Raw genomic sequence first — 19,367 nt, 5'->3', positions numbered from 1 at the left:
ACCCACTGAGAATGCACTAACGGCCTAGAGCGGGCAGCACTGGAGCTCGTCTACCCCTGCGCGATCCCTCCTCCGAATTGAGGAGAGCGGTGAACTCTATGGTGATTTTGCGGACTCGGAGCTGTGGGTCTCGCGCTAAGCTGGTGCACCAACAGCTGCGGCAGGAGCATCGGCATCCCCGCGTCCACCCCAAAGGCGGCAGTGGCGGTGGCAGCAGCAGAAGGGACGACATGAACTCTCGCCCGGCGCCACTACCGCGCGCTACCCCCTGGCGCTCCCTGCCTTGCCCGCGCGCCCAACTCCGCCTCGACCTGGTACTCTGTGGCGGGCAGACCTTCCGGTTAGTGCGCCTCCTAGCGGCTCCCAGTGTGGAATTGCAACCTGCTCAAAAGGACTCCCCCTTCCTTGAATTACCTCCAGCTGCCCTCCTGCTAGCGCATCACTCCCCCCCCAACCCTTACCTGCTCACACACTCTCCCACATTTCCCTGGACTTGCCTCCAGGGTTGTCATTTTCTCTCCCTTAACAACTTTCTTGGGCAGATGCAGCTTTTCTCGTTGGCATGGAGATGCAGCGATGGAGAAACCTGCGTGCCTAAAGGCACAAAAGCTCTGCGAGGAAAAAGATGGCAACCCTGCCCTCTTGCTCATGCTCCGCAATGCGCTTTCAGTAGCATTGGGTCTCCGCTGACCCTTAATCACACCTGCTCCGAACCTGACACTGTTATTCATTCTGGCCACAGCCTTGTAAGACGGGTTGCTATTATTGTGCAGCTAAGTCTTCAAAAGGTGATAGGGAATCCACTCTGATCATTAAACCGCAATTTATATTTGCTAGTTACAGCATAACCTTAACTATGGCTACGCAGAAGTAAGGTCTGTTGAACTAATTGGGCTTACTTCAGGTAAGTGGGGTTAGGATTGCAGGTTTAGTTTATTTCCCCCTTGCAACATTGTCTGCAGAAAGCAGCTGTGGTACATCCAAGGGGCCCTCTCTGAATGACAGAAGCATGAGGAAGGCCCAATGTTCAATCAGTAGCCACTAACCATGAGAGCTATGTTCTACCTCCACTGTCAGAGGCATTATGCTTCTGAATGGCAGTTGCTGGAAATCACAAGTGGGGAGAGTGCTGTTATGCTCAAGCCTGGCTTGTAGGCTTCCCAGAGACATCTGGTTGGGCACTGTGAGAACTGAATGCTGGACTAGATGGGCCAGTGGCCTAATCTAGCAGGGCTCTTGTCCCACAGCGTCTCCAGGTAGGATTGAGAAAAACTTCCTCTGTGGAAATGGAAACCCTGGAGAGGCACTGGCAGTAGTGTGGACCCTACCAAGCTAGATGGAGTAATGTTCTGAACTGATATAAGGCAGCTTTGAAAGGCCTATATTATTGCTCAATAGTATTTTAGTTCAGTACTTTTAAAAATCATCACCGTCTTCTGCGTGTATAAAATCTCTAACTTCATGAAGCCGAATAAGTAAAGCTTTCTGAGTTCTTTGAATTCCCTTGTGAGAGGATCACAGGACTCAAACCCCACCAGTCCAGGATGTTATTCTTTTGGGGTGCTGCAGAACTGGATGCAAAGCTAAAATGGAGCCATTTTTGCCATTAGGGTGATGCTTTAGGTGTCAGAAGTGCATGCATGTGCAACAAGGTGTCACATAGGTGGGTGCAGCATAGTATGAATGCATGTGCTATTCATGAGGTTACATACTGTGTGCCATATAATGATGCAGAGGAGGTTGGTGCTGTTTCTCAAGGTCTGATGACAAGACTGTATGTTGGCCAAGCTGCACTGCGAGGCTTTTCACAGCCAAGTCTTGGACTGAATATAATTTATTTATTTGTTCCAGGGATGTCTATCTTGCCCTTGAAATGAGTTATCACATTGACTTACCATATAAAGATTAGAAATAAAAATGTATGAAACAGACAGATCTCTAAAACAGCAGCATGTAAAGGAAGGAGCACCATCTGAGCCTGATCTAATGTATATATTCCACATTCAACCCATTTCTTCCACAAACAAGGCTGCCTCTCTTATCTTCAAATCTGGATTACCCCATAAAGTTAATCTATCATGAGTATAACAAGGGTCCACTTGTAACTGATGAAACGATATATGCCACCCTCTCTAGTAGCTAAAACTGAAGGTGGCCTAGTTTTTTTCTTATTATTACATGTAAATCTCAATACTGGCCATCCAAAGAGGGGTGCTAAATAAGGCATCTCTAAAATTACCCAAACTGGGGTATTCTTAGAAGGAGAAACTTGCCAATCCTTTGTATGTACTAAAAGATATGCCTTAGTTATGATATAAACGAACATCTGGCAAATTAAATCCTTCCTATATGCTGGTGTAAATGGCTAGAGTATTGGACTTGGGGCTGCATGACAGTTGGGTTCAAATCCTTGCTCAGCCATGTAGCTTGCAAGGCCAGTCGCACACACTCCATTTCTCACTGGGTTGTCAGGATACAACAACCCCAGTGTAACTGCCTTGAGCTCCCTGGAGGAAGGTGGGGAGGTGGGAAGAGATGCAAATATAATAAATTAGATATTGCTGAGTGGAAGGGTACAAGTTTTGCATGCAGATGGAAGGGCCCAGCTTCAGTCCTCAGAAGGATCAGGTAGCAGATGTCGAGAAGGGCCCCCCAGCCATCTGTGATCGTGCCAGCTGTCAGCAGTCTTCAGCCTTTTCAGGCCCAGGCCCACCTTTAACCCAAACATGCATTTAGGGACCCATTTCTTACTTTTTTTACCTTATATTTTTATTATTTATTATGATATCTGATTTAAATATGCATACTGCTTTTCCACATAAATGTGCCCAAATCAGCTCACAACAAATAATAATGATAATACAGGTCACCACATCATTACAATAACAGTCGAAATGCTAATTCATTTCAAAACCTAATACAACAATTCAACTAAATAATTCATTTTGATAAAATGGACCTTGTAACACTTTAAATTCATTATAAAATAAACTCTCAATCATTAAAATGTATCAGCTGGTTAAAACATATAAACCAGAGACGTATGGTGGTAGCGCTGCTGTTGTGGCACACCTTAGATCAGGCCATAGCCTGGTAGTGGGCCCCGACTTGTTGACGACCGATGAGCTCACCAATGAGCAGGCTGTGTCAGAATTTATTAGCTTGGATTTCATTAGCTTTGATCCTAATATAAGTTAAGATAGTTTACAGAAGGAAAATTTCCCATCCCCTCCTCCAGCCATATGTGGTGCCCCATATATCCCTCCTGAACAATGGGGAAAGGGGACACAAAGCTTTCCTTCCATAGACTTCTTTAAGTGAGCTTATCTCACCTGGAACAGGTTCAGAGGAGGGCAACAAGGATGATCTGGGGACTGGAAACAAAGCCCTATGAGGAGAGACTGAAAGAACTGGGCATGTTTAGCCTGGAGAAGAGAAGACTGAGGGGAGATATGATAGCACTCTTCAAGTACATGAAAGGTTGCCACACAGAGGAGGGCCGGGATCTCTTCTCGATCGTCCCACAGTGCAGGACATGGAATAATGAGCCCAAGTTGCAGAAAGCCAGATTTCGACTGGACATCAGGAAAAACTTCCAACTGTTAGAGCCATACGACAATGGAACCAATTACCTAGAGAGGTAGTGGGCTCTCTTGACACTGGAGGCATTCAAGAGGCAGCTGGACAGCCATCTATCAGGAATGCTTTGATTTGGATTCCTGCATTGCACAGGGGGTTGGACTTGATGGCCTTATAGGACCCTTCCAACTCTACTATTCTATGATCTTAGGATCGAAGCACAATTTTGAGTGATTTCTCCCACACCTGATTCCACACTGGTCAGGAGTGCCCCCCAGCCCTCCAGGAGGCTTTTGGCGGCACACGGGGTTACTGGTTGGAGTAGAAGGGAGATTAGAAACTTTATTTCCATGAACTTCATTATGTTAACTTTTCTTAAGATCCAAGCCACTGTTTTGGATGTTTTAAGACTTTGGCACTAACTTCATGATTTTGGAGACCTTAAGTAAGACATGTTCTGTGGGCCTCCTCAGCCTGTGCAAACTTGGGCAAGCAAGCTGAGAAAGAGTCCACGCTGCCTTGTTCTGAGTGAAAATGGGAGTCTGTGTTGAGGTGATGACAGGGCCATGAAAATAGAGGCAATGTTGAGGTGATGACAGGGCCATGACTGGGCAAGTGCTAGCCTTCGGACTCCATAGATACCAGGCCTTTCCAACTAGGCAGGAAGCATAAAGTATAAAGGAAAGGTGGGGGGAGGCCCAGGTTAGCCTTTCTGAACTGAGGTCAATCTGTCCCTGGTGTTGATTAGCCTTGCATTCCTCTCAGGTGGTCCGAAACCAGCCCTGGGTATTGGACTGGTGTGCTAGCAGGACGAGTTTGGACCCTCACGCAGTCAGAGGAACAACTCTGGTACACGCTGCATGAAGAGGAGAAGGAGGATGGTGGCAGTAGGGAAGAAGAGGGCCTCTCTGAACCGCCACTGAAGAAAGGGCGGAAGCAGACACAGCCTGAGGCCATCCGCCCTGGCACAAGCGAGCGCTCAGGCAGCCATTTGCCAGGAGAGCTGGTCCGGGGAATGGATGGGCTGACTCCCTCGCAGATACTCCAGGATTATTTCCAGCTACACGTCAATTTATCTGCATTGTACCAGGGCTGGTCCTACGTTGATTCTCACTTTCGAGAAGTAGCCATCAAGTTCCCAGGTAGGTGAAGTCAGAATGGTCCTGGAACTTGATAGTGTGATGATGCGAGAAAAGGGTCATTTATGTGATGGAAGAAACAGGGGAAGAGGGTAAGTTTCCTGGTTAGTTCACCAGAAGATACCAAGAGATGGAAGCAGGTAGCCTTGGTCTTTTTGGTGTTTCCTTTTCCTAGGAATAATGGGCCTGCATTGTGATTGTGCCACATGCTACTAGATATGTGAAGGCCTGGAAAAAAAACACAAAGAAAACCAGGGGAAATTTTTTTTCTTCGTTTTTATTCCAAATTCTTTCAAAAAAATGGGGAAAAAAACAGGGAAAAGGTTTCCCTCTCATTTTTTTCTGTTTTTTTCCACGGGCCTTCCCACCCCTTCATGCTACCAAATGTGCACATTTTCACACAGAAGTTGGTGCAAGACTTGAACTCCTAGTAATCTTAGCTTCATTGTCCCCCATTATTTTTAAGGGAATAAGCTTTCTGGTCCTTATGACTGCAGCGAAAGCTTTAGAAATGTGCCAACAAGTGATGCTGAAGAAAGGATCTGTTGTTCAGAGTTCCTTCTGTTCCCTGTGTGGATCCCTAGCTCTTGCAGCTATCACTGTGTATGGCTGCATTTGAAAAGTCCAGAAATCACTTGCAAAATTCAGTGCCAAGAAAAGCTAAATTCCATTATCTGTATAAATAATGCCAACTAAGAACATTTGCCAATTTGCTTATTTTATTTGGTAACGGAGAGTCAGGCCACTAACCCTATTCAACTTCTTTTCTGCCCCTGCAAGGAGGTGCTTCTGATATTTCACCATATATTGCCTGCATATTTTCAACCCTAATTTGCTGCCTCAAGAACTAGAAACTTGTTTTTAGTTGTAAAAGAATTTCTGAGCCCAATAATTAATTCCACAGGGTTGCAGAGTACACATACTCTTGGATGCTGAGAGCCATCAGTTTGGGGACACCCCATTCAGCTTATTTGTAGGGCCTGCATGTTTCAAGCTCTATCAGTTAAACAGGTGTTTGGTTGCCTGCCTGCCTCTGTCATCCCAGGAGTGCGGGTGCTGCGACAGGACCCCGTGGAATGCCTCTTCTCCTTCATCTGCACCTCCAACAATCATTTGTCGCGCATCACCAACATGATCCAACACCTGTGCCAGGCCTTTGGGCGCCGTCTCTGTCAACTGGACACCAAGACATACCACGCATTCCCATCACTGCAGGCAATGGCAGGTAAAGACGGTCTTGACAAATGCTCTGGGTTCAGGTGCCCCAAGAGAAGGCTGGCTAAAACTCTGCCTGGCTGTTGGTCTCCCTTAATGCAGCTGGGCATGGAATATTGTATTTTATGTGAAATTGGAGAAATATTCTGAAATCCTTGTTATCCACACTTACATTTGGAGCTGGGGGGAAAGGAAGTTGCTTGACTATGGTCATATAGCTGAAAATATCAGGGTAGATGCCTCTGAACACTTTCAAATGGGGGAAGTCTTTGATCAGGACTGGTTGCATGCATCTGCCACCTTTGAGTCTCCATCCCTTTGATTTACTGATGCCTACTGTGCCCCATTGTTCTGTGTGTCTAAATCTTCCCCTGCTTACCATATATCTCCTAGAAAGAGGGGGAATGCTTCTTCCCCCTACAGGAAGGCAACTGGGCTATCAAAGTATAGCATGCAAAACTAATAAATGTATGCAAGTATGTTTTTCACAATTTATTCCTGTTGCAAAATGTTGAGTTTCTAGTTGCAGAAATTGCTTTTTTCTCCCCATTTCCCCATTTCTGTGTTAGGAAAAAAATAGAGGAGCCTGCCAGATAAAAGGTAGCAAATGTTATAGGGCCCTTATAGGACAGGGGTGGCTAATACTTGGGCTGACAGTGGTTGGAGTCCAACAGCATCCGGAGGGCCACAGGTTAGCCAACCATGCCATTGGGAATGGCCAGCAATTCTGCTTTTTAGTGGCTTGTTGGCTGAGAGTATGAGACAAAGAGAATTCAAAATTTAGAGAGTGGGGCTAGGTGAGTGAGATTATCCACCACTCTAAAGAATCAGCTGCCTAGCAGGGCAGTCCACCAAGGAAAATTTAAAAACAGGGTTTATTTTTTGGGGGGGAGGGTTGAGACTACAAGGCATATTTATTTATTTATTTATTTTATGTACATATGTATAATCTGCACTTTCATAAAAATACATCAGGGCGGTATACAGCATATAAAACTAAAATCCACAAAAACATCATTAAAACACTAACAAAACATCAATAAATACAGATTTGTTAAAAAGAGAAAAATCATTTTTGAAAGGCTTGTCTAAACAATACAGTTTTCAAAGAGGCCTGAAAGCAGGGAGGGATGGGTCCTGCTGAACCTCTACTGGTAGGGAGTTCCACAGGGCCAGCAGGGTCTACCACACTAAAGGCTAGTGAAGGCCAACCAAACCTCAGGGGCATGGGGAACCACCAGAAGTGCCCCAAGAGCGAGGCTGATTCAGGACAGCCTTCTGAGTACTGACTGCCCATCGCCTGTCAACCCGAAAGTAGAGTGAGTGCAGGAGGAAAGGGCCTGGTGTCAAGAGAACCATTCCACAACCCAAGAGGTGATCCTCCTGCTTATTAGTCCACTTTTATGGACCGTTGCCTCCAGATCAGGCCTTTCCTGCACTAGTTAATGAGTAGCAGCAGTGTGGTCTGTATGCTGTCTACATCTGAATGACTGTTAAAAAGAGTCTGGTTATTAAAGGTATCTTAGTTTTATACCTGATAATATATCAGAAGAAAACATTGCAAACTGCTTGGCAACAAGACTTGGGAAGGCTAATATCACTAAATGTTCAGGGCCTGTATTTATATGACTGGACCCCACATCATATCTATCTATCTATCTATCTATCTATCTATCTATCTATCTATCTATCTATCTATCTATCTATCTATCTAATCTATCTAATCAAATTTATGCCCCACTCTTCCTCCCAGTAGGAGCCCAATTTAAAGGAATGACCACTATAACATTACATAGAGGTCACGCTTAAAACCTTAGAGGCAGGTCTGGGGGAAAAATCAGGCCCAGGGACCAAATAACGGCCTTTCAGGGTCTCTCCCCAGGCCACACACCCTCATCAACCCTGCTCCACCCCCTCCTTGAGTGCTTTTCCCAGGCTGGAACGTGTCCTTGAACTCGGATCATGCCTCTTGCTTGCCTGGATGGAGGATGGAGGGCTGTGTGTGCATGTCAAAATGTCTGAGTTTTGCATGGCTGCCATATTGCCGACTGTACAAAGGTGAGTCACATCCATGTGTCCGCCCTTTTTTGCTTCTGGCTCTGCCCACCAGTGGCATGTAGCCCTTGGAAGGTTGCTCAAAAGGGAATGTGGCCCTTGGGCTGAAAAGGTTTTCCAATCCCTACTTAAAGACAATGTTTTAGAGTCTCAGCTAATTGCTGGAAATGTGGGCAACTGGCGATGGGTTTTAAGGATTGCTCAGCTTTTTCATGCAACAGTTCTGTGCATTTTAGATATAGAATAAATGTGGAGAGGACAGGCCCCATACTCACAAAGACTGCATTCCTCTGGAGATCATTACAAGTGTAAACGCATGTACAACCTTCATGAGCATAGGCGCTGTCTGCATGATTGGGGACTTCCTCATTATGTGAACTTGTTGGAATCAAGCAATTTATACCAATAAGGAGATAACATATTATTCATTGCCTATATATAGGTACTATTGCCTACGTTAGGTTTTACTTGTTGCCTGTATTTATTTCTTTGTTTATTTTATTTAACATAATTTGTATACTGCTTAATTATGGAAAAAAACCTCTCAGCGGTTTACAAAGAATATGAAATATACATTAAAATTGTCAATAAAAGTCAAAGTTTTAACTTTTTTTTAAAAAAAATCAGAGTATAAGTAAAATCAACAGTTAAAACTACATTATAAACTAAAATGTAAAATGAGCCACTGTAGTGTAATGGTTAGAGTGTTGGACTAGGACCTGGGAGCCCAGGGTTCAAATATGCACTCAGCCATGAAGCTCACTGGGTGACCTTGGGCCAGTCACTCACTCTCAGACGAACGTATCTCACAGGGTTATTGTGAGGATAAAATGGAAAGGGGAAGAACCATGTACACCACTTTGAGATTCTTGGAGGAAAAAGGTAATGTAGAAATGTAATGAATAAATAAAATTACAGATTAAAATACATGTCAGCTTTGCATGTCTTGGTAGGTTGTTGGTGCTTCTTCTTGGGTATCTGAAAGAAGTTGGTACAACAGATGGCTAATTTACTTTACTGCTGCAAAACCTAAGATTGCAATGTATAGAAATGTCTAAAAGGGCCTTCAGTACAGGATTGGCTGACATGCTGTTGGGAGGCTGTTGTTATTTTAAACCAATGTAAAATGTGTGAGGATTAGGAAAGGATAGCAGATATGTAGAAGATACGTAGAATTAATATATTTGTTTTTGGAATATGGGTATAATACTGGCATTGCTCTATTAGTATCTCCATCGGTGATCTGTAAGATCTGCATTCATCTTTTTTTTAGGTAACCAGTTAATTGACCAATGTTGCATTAGCCATTTCTTTGGAAATAATACAGTTTCTGGATATATGTTTTTCTGTTTGACAGTAGTATTCTTCACAAGGATGTGATTCTTCTTTGGGTATCCTGTTGCAGGAGCAGACACAGAAGCCCGGTTGCGGGACCTTGGTTTCGGATATCGGGCGAGGTTTGTTAGTGAGAGTGCCCGCGCTGTTCTGAAGACACTTGGTGGTGCTGCCGGCCTGCAGCAATTGCGTGCCGTCCCTTATGAGCAAGCTCGGCATGCCTTGTGCACCCTGCCCGGAGTGGGAGCCAAGGTGAGTGTGAATTGGGCACTTTATCCCTCTGTTATTATGATAACCAAAGCTTTAATGCTCCAGGAGGGTTGCTGGGAGTAGTTGTGGCCACTTGTGGTGATACAATATATGGTGCTGCTTTTACATATTTGATTTGAGGAAGGGGAGCTTAGTGATAGAACATCTGCAGATGGTCCCAGGTTCAATTCCCAGCATCACCAGGTACTGCTGGGAGAGGCTGCTGCCTGAAACCATGGAGAGCTGCTGCCAGTCAGTGTAGACAATACTGAACTAGATGCTCCAATGTTCTGATTCAGTACAAGGCAGATTACTATGTACCTATGTTCCTGTTTCCTTGTTCTTACCAGGCTGAATGTTGTTTCCAGTTTGTGCTATTGCTGGTTCTTGTTACGTATTAAAGTTAATGTTATATGGTTTTAAATTTATTACCTGTTATAATTGTGGATTTTTATTTATTTATTTTATTTATTTAATTACATTTCTAGACCGCCCTATAGCAGAAAGCTCTCAGGGCGGTGTACAACAGTTGGATGATGTTCAACTAGTCCATCCCGTCAGCACAAGAATTACTGATAGTGCAATGGACCATTATTGTGATGCCGTGTTCTTTGCTTCTCTTGCAGGTGGCTGATTGTGTGTGTCTCATGGCGCTGGACAAGGCTGAGGCAGTGCCGGTGGACACCCATATATGGCAGGTTGCCAAGCGGTACTATGGCCAAGAGCTTGGCTTGGGGGCCCGCAGTGTGACGGAACGTGTGCATCGAGAGATCGGTGAGGGCCAATGGAGTCAGGTGCCTGCCTCTCGTGAGCCAGAGCAAAACACAGCCCAGCTCCTTCCTGGATTTTGGTTGAGAATGCAACTACAGATTTATGTTTTGCATTGAGACTCTTGTCACCTAGTTCTAGTGTCCACTGCATGCTGCTGTATACCACAGGCATAACTTTCAAATAAGAACAGTGGTACGCGCTGTTCCAGCTCCAGGAAATTCCCAGTTCATTTACTGAAGCCCCAGCAAACGAAGAAGCTCCCTTTAACAAAGGAGTGGCTGAGATTCCACCCAACTGGGGCTGCTCAATTGCGATTGCTTAAGCTCCCTACCCCACAAAGGACCAGAGCTTTTTCAGTTATGTAATGAGTTATAGTCAGTTATTGCTGACTGCTCCAAGTGCTCACTATGGCTTGTCAGGGCACTTCTCACCCAATATGAAAATGAGCCAGGGCTCTGTCTTCAAGATGGGGTGGGAACAACTGTGCAGATATGAAGCATTCTGGTAAGCATGAACCAAGTGTGATACATCAACTTGTTTTAGTGGTAGAGCACATGCTTTACGTGCAGAAGGTCCCCAGGTAGGATTGAGTGAGACACTCAGCTGAAACCCTGGAGAGCCGCTGCTAGTCAGTGTAGCCAATGCTGAGCTGGATGGATCGGTGGTCTGACTTGGAATAAGTTGGCTTCCAGTGTTCTCTGTCGTAGCCCATTCCCATCCTAACAGTGGTAAATATTTATATATTCACTTGTTTGTTCGTTTGTTTAAGGTAGGGGTGGAGAACCTTTTTTCCTCTGAAGGGCCATTGACCCACAGAACAAATCAGTCGGGGCGCCCAGCTGATGGTGGGCAGAGCCAAAGCCCCAAAGCAGGAAGCATTGCAGGATTTCACAGCTTGCTTTCTCTCTGTGCAACTCCATCTCTGCAAGCTGCATGAAATTAGGAGCACTACACGAAATGAGGCCAAGGACCATAGGTTGCTACCCAACCCAGGTTGATGGATTTCTATCCCGGCCTCTCAGCACCTTAATTAAAATCAATGGGAATTAAAAAGCTAGAACAGTCTTAGACGAAACCACAATTAAAAAACATAATAAGGGCTGTCAGTAATATCAAAGCGAAGGATAATAACAGTAAGCCAGTAAGAACACTTTAAACTAATTCTCCATTGAAAAGAAAGGGACAGATACCACAGAAGGCAATCAAATGCTATTAAAAGCCTGAGAGGATGGGACGGATGTTACCTGATGCCTAAAAGGTAGTAAAGGAGGCTCCAGGTGAATGTGCCTAGAGAGTTCAGCAGCTTGAGTGCCACCACTAAAAAGCCCCCCCTCTGTCTATTAGCCACTGAATTAATGATAGAAACCAGGGGCACCCAGAGAAAGATTTTAGTTGACAGGGCAGGGTTGTGTGGGAAAAGGCCAACCTTCAGATACTCTAAACCCAGACCATATAGAGGATTTAGTCTTTTCTCACACCAGAGTACCTGAAAATGACCCATACTAATACAAGACAGGACATGGACGATCCATTTCCAGGTAGGGCTAGGATTGTCCCATGCTTGAAACCCTGCAGAGCCACTGCCAGTCCACGTCGACCATATTGTTCTAGATGGACCAAAGGTCTGACCCAGTATAAGCAAGCTTCTTGTGTTCCCATCTCAAGAGGTGGAGCATTAATCCGCCCACCAGCCCAAGATGGTCAATCTTGCAACCTAAAACTCACTACTGAGTCTGCTGTCTTGATTGCTCTGCCTTCAGGGAATTTCTTCCGGAGTCTGTGGGGACCATATGCTGGATGGGCGCAAGCGGTGAGTAAAGAAGGAAGAGAATTGGCGCTTTTCTCCCCCTGCTGATTCGGGCACATGTCAGTTGTGGCCAGGGCTAAGTGTAAGAAGGTAACATACACATCTATATTGTTAAAGTGCCGAAATTGGTTTTGGGGCAAATAGTTCAGCATTCTAAGAATCTTATCTTTCTTTCTTTGTTTAAGTTTCTAGTCCTTCAGAGTGAATGGTCCATGTCTGGGATTTATCTGGGAAGCAGGAAGGGAGAGCAGAGCACCATTTCTCATGGCCAGGATATGAGGCTTCAGCTCCCTGTCCTTTCCCTCTACCTAGCAGTAACAGAAGGAACGGTGCAAATTTGATCCAGCTTTCCTTGCCACAATATGTGGATGACTTGCTATGTTTAAAACGTAAGACTATAGGAAGAGACCTACTGGATCAGACCAAAGGAACACCTGGCTCTGCTTCCCATAGGGACCAGCCAGATGCCTTCAGGAAGTCCACAAGCAGGGCTTGAAGGCAATAGCTCAGTAATATGCTTCCTCTGAACATGGAGGTTCCATTGAGCCACAATGGATAATAGCCATTGAGAAGCAGGAATAGCAACAGAATGCTGCACTGTGCCCAAAATGTTGCTGTGCTCGTATTCTATGTCCCTCTCCATCCTCGCTCTTTTCTTGTCTCCTCCTCTCTCTTGCTTCCTCCTCTTTTCCTTTCACTTACCATTGTGAATACAAAGTGTGCTGGCCAGCCTACTCACTTCCTCATTGGCTCTGAGCAACTCCTTTCCCCCTTTTAACCGTGTGAGCGCATCTGCTTTTTCTGTCGGGGGCAGGGGATGGTGATTGTCCCCTTTTCTGCATACTTCTGCAAGTCTCAAGTTTCTCCTGAGCTTGCAGAGACCTCCCTCTTGTTTGTAGGTGGAACTGTTTGTTGTTCATAGTGATCACCACACCTCGCCTGAGTTGACTTTTGGAAAGAATGATAGAGCCATCCTCCATGAATTTTTATCTATTTCCCTTTTCAAGCTTTCTGAGCTAGTGACTATCACTGCGTTTTGCGGCAGTGTATTCTGTAATTAGACATTGTGTGAAGATGTTAACTGCCTTTTGTATATACAGACAAAATAATACGTAGCCTTATAGATACTGGCTCTCAAGAGTGCTTGCTCACCCTTTGCTAAACTGGTCTGAGTAGGCTGGTGTATGTATGCAGGCATGCACACCTTCTTTTGATCCCTGAGCTGATTGATCTTGCCCTCAATGTGAAGCTACAAATTTATATATATTTATAAATGAGGTTTGCTGCTTCTGGGACAGCTGGCAAAATTCTAGCTGGGACACCACCACCCCCTTGAGCAACCTGTGTCTCTGTGGAGGCACTTTTCACTCTGTGCTCACTCTCTACCTTCTAGGTAGCCACCCCTTGTTAAAAATAATAATTCTGATTCTCTTCCCTCCTTCGTCAGGTTCTTTTTTGTGCTGATCTGCGAAAGTACCAGGAATCTTCAGATCCAGATGCCAAACACCGGTGCGTCAAAGTTGCCAGGAGCAGCCTTTCTACCTTGACGTCATAATCTTCCTCGCAGCCCAGTGTTTTGTTTGCCTGATTTGGGCAAGTGAGAAAAGTTTCCTATACAGGGCTGTAGCCAGATAAGAACCTCTACGCTCAGAATAGGGGCTGCCAAAGAGGCAGAGTGGCGTGATATGGAGCTCCTTCGTTAAAACTCCTGTTGTCTTTTTCCACCAGGGGTCGCTTGTGGTGGTGTAAGCTTGATATGTAGCCGCAATGTATTATAGAATAGAATGCTTTTTTTCTTGTGGCTTTTGTCATTTGCTTTGGCCTTGAGGTACAGTATTAGTGTGGCACAGGCCCGTTTCTCAGTCAGGCCATTGGGGTTCATTCCCTCCTTACCAGAGTCAGGCCCTTGATTCTATATATCTAGCCTTTGGTCTGGTTACCTCACTTCAAAAAGTGATTCTACACATAATGGTTGTGCGAGGAGACCTGCATGCCAGCGAGGGCTGGAGTCTCATGAGTGATCTTGTTGACATCAGTTGCCTCGCTCAGGTGCTGGGAGGGGAGGAAAGGAGGGAGCTAGCTGGTGGTCTTCAGCCCAGATCTCACCCCACGGAGAAATTTCATCAGGCCCCTGTTGGGCCTACTAAATTTTAATCTAGGTGTGGTTAAGAAGTTAGGCTAGTAGAGTGTCATTTGAAATTAAAATATTCCAAGTTGTGTGTTTAAGTGTGAGAGAGGTCACACTTTTAACTTCACAATTCACTCTCTTTGTATTTAACATCTAAATGTACATGTTTGTATATATACATATATATGACTGTGTCTTTGTGCATGTGCTCTGCAACTGTGAAGCCCTTGCCACTGGATGGCACTCAGCTTTATATGAAGGAGTCCGACTGCTTGTCAGCCATCAGTTTGTGTAGCAAAATACACTTCTCTCCTCCTGGACTGCAGACTGGCAGGAACAAAAAGGGTCCCCATATCTCGGACTATTCCTGTCCTCAGGATGTGTTCATCTTTTAAGGCACTTCCAGTCTTTGGCTCCGATTCCATTAAAGTTAGCCAGGACAAAGTCCTACGGAACAAGTTAGTAGTGATTAACTCTCAAGTCCTAATTCTTTCAGGAGGACTAAGGCTGCAATCCTGTGAATACTTACCTAAGAATTAACCCCATTGAACTCAGTGGGATTTTCTTCTGAACAGATGCATGCAAATGCAGTGCTAGTCAGGAATAGTTTTAGCTAGACTGGGGTTATTGTGTTTTGCAGATGATCAGTAAGTGAGAGGGCCTGTCACCCACTGTCAAGGTGGGGTCAGTGAAGAACTCCAGGTTGTTTGCTGGCAGTCCAGATGCTGAAATGGCTACCCTTTGTGCCAAAGCCAGCACAAGAATCTCCTCTGAAATGTGCTCTTGGCTCACTTCTGGTTTGATATTATACCGCCTGTTCCAGTTGTTGAGGAAGCACCTTCCAGAAGCAGCCTTGTGAAACAGGCGCCTCCCCTCCCCTCCCCACCTGTATGTGTCCATAAACATCTTTCAAACATTCTCTTCATGGATCAGCATTCTGGATTTGAGATTTTGTGTCTTCTTTTTGAGGCCCAAGTTAAGTTTTCTTGTTGTAGTTCAGTTGGGCTTTTCATTCATCTCACATTTTTCTAATTGAATCTAAAATCTCTTGTTCGTAGAGTCATCGCCCTCCCTTTTCTCTTGCTGCTCTTTATATCTAGAATGTTGCGGCTCAATAACTCATACTTTTCCCCTCTATTTTTCCTTCCTGACTTTTTTGCTGTTTGCTTTAACAACCTCCAGTTATATATAATGAAGTTTTAAATTGTATTTTGTAGCCCAGACTGTGAGCATGCTGTGGTCAAAGCTAAGCCCTTTTCAATCCTGAAGATTTCAGTGGAAGAGACTTAGGCATTTGCTTGAATCTTTCCCATCAAAATGAATAGGATGTTAAAAGCTGGATCACGGCCTGTGTTTTTAACATCAGGAGACTCAGCAAAACCTTCCCTATACCTACCCTTGTCTTTTTGTCTTGACTATTTCTAGATTGTAAGCTGCTTTGGGCAGAGACCTATTTATTTTTATCCTTTTATAAAGTGCTTAGCTGACTTCTAGGTGCTGTAACAACAATAATAAACAAGTTTGTCCTCGTAGGACTCTCTCGTGTTCTAACTTTTTATCACCTTTAGAAATAGCTCCAACAACTGTGGGCATGCACTACCCCCTTGGTTGATGCTGGGGGATTAGTGGCAGCTGCTTATTCCTTTTCTCCCACCCCTTTGCACACAGATGGGGTAGATAAAGTCAAGTACACTTCCTGCCTTTTTAATACAAGAACAAGCAACAAAATAGAAATTTCAAGTTAGAAAGTTCTCTTGAGCCAAGAGGACGGAGGAAGAAGACACTAGAGCAAAATGAGGAGCTGTGAGCTTCAAGAGGAGGTGGGACTAGACCAGCCTTCCCCAACCTGGTGTCCTTCAAATGTTGCTGGACTGCATAGAACTCCCATGATCCCTGACAATTGACTTTGCTGGGTGGGGCTGATGGGAGTTGTAATACAAAACATCTGGAAGTCATCAGGTTGGGGAAAGTAGAACACTATATACTATGAGAAATATCCTGATTCTTCTTTTGAGAATTATCTCAGTGGGACCTTCATCTAGGTAGGAACCTGCCATTTCCAACTAGCGTTGCAAACATACCACCCAACAGGCTGAATCCTGGATCAGTGAATTGCTTCCCCATGCCAAGATGATGTGTCAACAACCCCCACTCTTGCCCCTCCCCTTCTATTCCATACAGACTGCCCAACTTTCAACATTGTTTTTAAAAACAGAGGCATACACGTATTTATGTATGTGTGCTCATTCTTCCCTTTCTTCCCCCCAAAAATAAAAATATTTTTAAAAACCCACAAGCATTTTAAAAACAGCTGCAAAATTGCTTAGCAGATTGATGGGACGATAATGTCATGGGCAGTAGCCAAGAGGTACCCACTGCAGCCGACTTTGGCTCCAGTTCAACCTGAGCCATACTGAAAATCAACTAAACTGTTTCCGTCCCCTCTCTTCCCTGGTTTGATAAAAAAAATGTACATATGTGTTGAGGGCAGCTGTGGTTCTATCAAACCAACACTCTTTAAACAAATCATATGTCCTCATCCATAGATCAGAAGAGGCAAAGAAATGTCCCTTCCATCTAGCTCCATATCTCTTGATATCAGAAATACACAACCCCTCCTTACCAGGAGGAGCTTCCTAAAATCAAGTGTGAAGGGGTTACAAGCTTACAGCAGCTGCTCCCTCACTAAGTGAAGCAGCTTCATTTTCCTTTGTAGCATGTGATTTGTGTCATCTGGACATAGAAGCTCTGCAGGCTCTTTCTTTGTACCTTTCTTGTTGGCTGGAGTGTATGATTTGAGTGGAGGACTTGATTAGCCTTTTTTGGTATTCTCAAGCTCCACACTTGCATGCCCAGCTGGAGATCAACCTCCACCTTGACAGCTGCTGCAAAGGGCCTTAGTGGGCCATTGCATGGCCTTTCCTAGACTTGGCCCGCCACCTGATTGGGCAAGGAGGAAGAGATCATTGTCAGCTTGGGGGGTGAGCACAGACAGAGCTTGTTGGCTGCAGCCAGCAGTAAGCCATTCTGTGGTAGAGAAAAAGAAGCATCTCCAGGGAAGTATGTGTCCTATGATGGATCAAGCCCCAGTTCCAGGTTCAGGAGAGTGTGACTTAACATGGGAAGCTTTCCCTGCAGTGGGGCTCAGCCACATTTTACTGGGAGGGATGCAGTGGCAGTCCCAGACCCTTCCCTGGCTCTACTTGTAAGTAGCATGGCAGAGGTGGCCTTAGACCGCCCACCCCACAATGGGTTGGTTCTGACACTGCCATCTGTTGCTCTGTCCACTGGGGAACATTCAATCCCGCGTTTGACGGTGAGAACCATTCTCCAAGGACTCCTCGCTGCTACTGGAAGCTGAGCCTGAAGAAGAGAAAAGGAATAGTCAAGGGCTGAGTTAACTAGCAATTATACAACACTATAGCACAAGGCCAACAAAAGTAAAGCTACCCAGCTGCTAATCTTCTGGTCAGCATGCGGTCAGCATGCTCAAAAGGACAGAGTCTCACATTAGGCTATCTAGCACCTTAATATTTTTGAAGTTTTTTCAGGGGACCCCATTTGTGAGCAAAACTTAATTTTTCAGTGATCACAGAGGACATTCTTAACAGACAGTGCCTACGTTACTACTACTCTGTCACCCAAGGAGTTTCCCATTGACTTTGGCCCAACTACAAGATGAGGCAAGGCAGAAAGGGAGGAGAAACTGCCTTCCAAGCATGATGGTTTGTCAGTCAGAATGCCTATCTTAAGTGTGCACATATTATGCTCAAAGTATGTTAACTACTTCCAGACTTTTTTTAATTAACTTATTTAATTTTGATACAAAAACACACAAGAAAAAATACAATTACATACTAAAGTTTCAATACAAGCCGTAACACCCAACCCGCAACCCCCTCCCAAATTCCCATTTCCTTCCCTACAAGCCCACCCATTCTCCCAAGGGGAACACTAAATTTAGGAAAATTTTGGACAGCAATCAGTGAAGCAGTTTTCTTATTTTCTAGCTTAGGAAAGGCCAAACAGTGGCTCCTGGGACAAAGCGAACATGAGTGAGTGTTCAACGGCAGTAGGAATGAAATGGAGAGTTGCCTTTTCCCTCTTTCCTAGCTCGCCACCACCGGATGACTAAGGATTGCCCAGAAGCTGTCAATGGCAGGAGAAGACAGTGGGAGTTACAGGGATGGGGAACCTGTGGCCCTTTAGATAGTGTTGAACTCCAACTCCCATCAGCCCCAGCCAGTATGGTTAGCCGTCAGTGATGATGGGAGTTGTAGTCTGGCAACACCTGGATGGCCACAAGTTCCCCAACACTGGAGTAAAACCTTACAAATGAGGGAGGGAACTTTAAGCAGTGTGAGGGCAGTAAGGAAGGAAAAAGAAGCAGCTGTGAGGGAAGCTGTTGATGCATAGCCAGTTCATGAGGCCACTACTGCAGCATATACACAGCAGCATATACCTTTACGCAGGTCATGTCCCTGGAAACTGCTGGGCCTTACAACTACTGACAGCATTTTACAACCGCTCTGTCGAAAAGCATATACTGAAAAAGCACAGAGGAAATCCTCAAGCTTTGAATGAAGTGTACCAACAGGAAGGCAGGGATGAGATTGGGGTCAAGCGGACACAAGGTTTCAGGACTATTTAACATTTGTCATTTCTTTCAGCTTAGTCATTCAGGTTCCAATGCAGAATGTCAAACTCAACACTCAACATCTGAATTGTAGAGGTGAAATTTTGCCTCAGAATTCAAATGCCTAAGATGTGTCAGCATATTAAGCGACAACTATTGAATATCAAACATTAACAGGTATCAAGTACTCCTATAATCGCTGGCTAATTGACATCAAGATTCACTGCTGATAGTTTTGAGGTGAAAGCTAGTTTCAGTTCTGTACTGGTGTCACCACAATACATTGAGAGGAATACCCTATGACACCCAGGGCCATTCCCAGCCTCTCACCATTGCTCTCCTGCATGGCTTGACCAGGTCCATCTTGGCTGGTTCCAAGCTGTAGTTTCCTCATATGCCTAACCACAGCAGTTGCATTGAAAGCTTGCTATGTAGGACAAAAAGAAAAAGATT

General features: G+C 44.9%; 2 protein-coding genes across 5 annotated transcripts in view; one reads left to right on the top strand and one right to left on the bottom strand.

The window, feature by feature from the left end:
* On the top strand, positions 1 to 15,810 carry OGG1 (8-oxoguanine DNA glycosylase). The gene is made up of 7 exons (XM_061618894.1): positions 1 to 340; positions 4,345 to 4,721; positions 5,764 to 5,943; positions 9,394 to 9,575; positions 10,199 to 10,346; positions 12,104 to 12,153; positions 13,598 to 15,810. Exons 1-7 carry the CDS (start codon positions 99 to 101, stop codon positions 13,703 to 13,705), a joined length of 1,287 nt encoding a protein of 428 aa, XP_061474878.1. The 5' UTR covers positions 1 to 98; the 3' UTR covers positions 13,706 to 15,810.
* Positions 15,811 to 15,961: 151 nt separating this feature from the next.
* Positions 15,962 to 19,367, bottom strand: part of CAMK1 (calcium/calmodulin dependent protein kinase I) — a 46,285-nt gene continuing 42,879 nt past the window's right edge. For 3 of the 4 annotated variants that reach the window (XM_061618895.1, XM_061618896.1, XM_061618897.1), the window contains 2 exons: positions 19,245 to 19,341; positions 15,962 to 17,641 (listed from right to left, as the gene is read on the bottom strand). In XM_061618895.1, coding sequence (XP_061474879.1) covers positions 17,577 to 17,641; positions 19,245 to 19,341 — 162 coding nt within the window. In that variant the 3' untranslated portion in view covers positions 15,962 to 17,576. The remainder of the gene's footprint in view (positions 17,642 to 19,244; positions 19,342 to 19,367) is intronic. The other variant, XR_009761553.1, reaches the window with a different exon arrangement.

Source organism: Rhineura floridana, chromosome 3 (assembly GCF_030035675.1).
Source record: "Rhineura floridana isolate rRhiFlo1 chromosome 3, rRhiFlo1.hap2, whole genome shotgun sequence".
NCBI lineage: Eukaryota > Metazoa > Chordata > Lepidosauria > Squamata > Rhineuridae > Rhineura > Rhineura floridana.
This window is presented reverse-complemented; position numbering and strand designations above follow the sequence as displayed.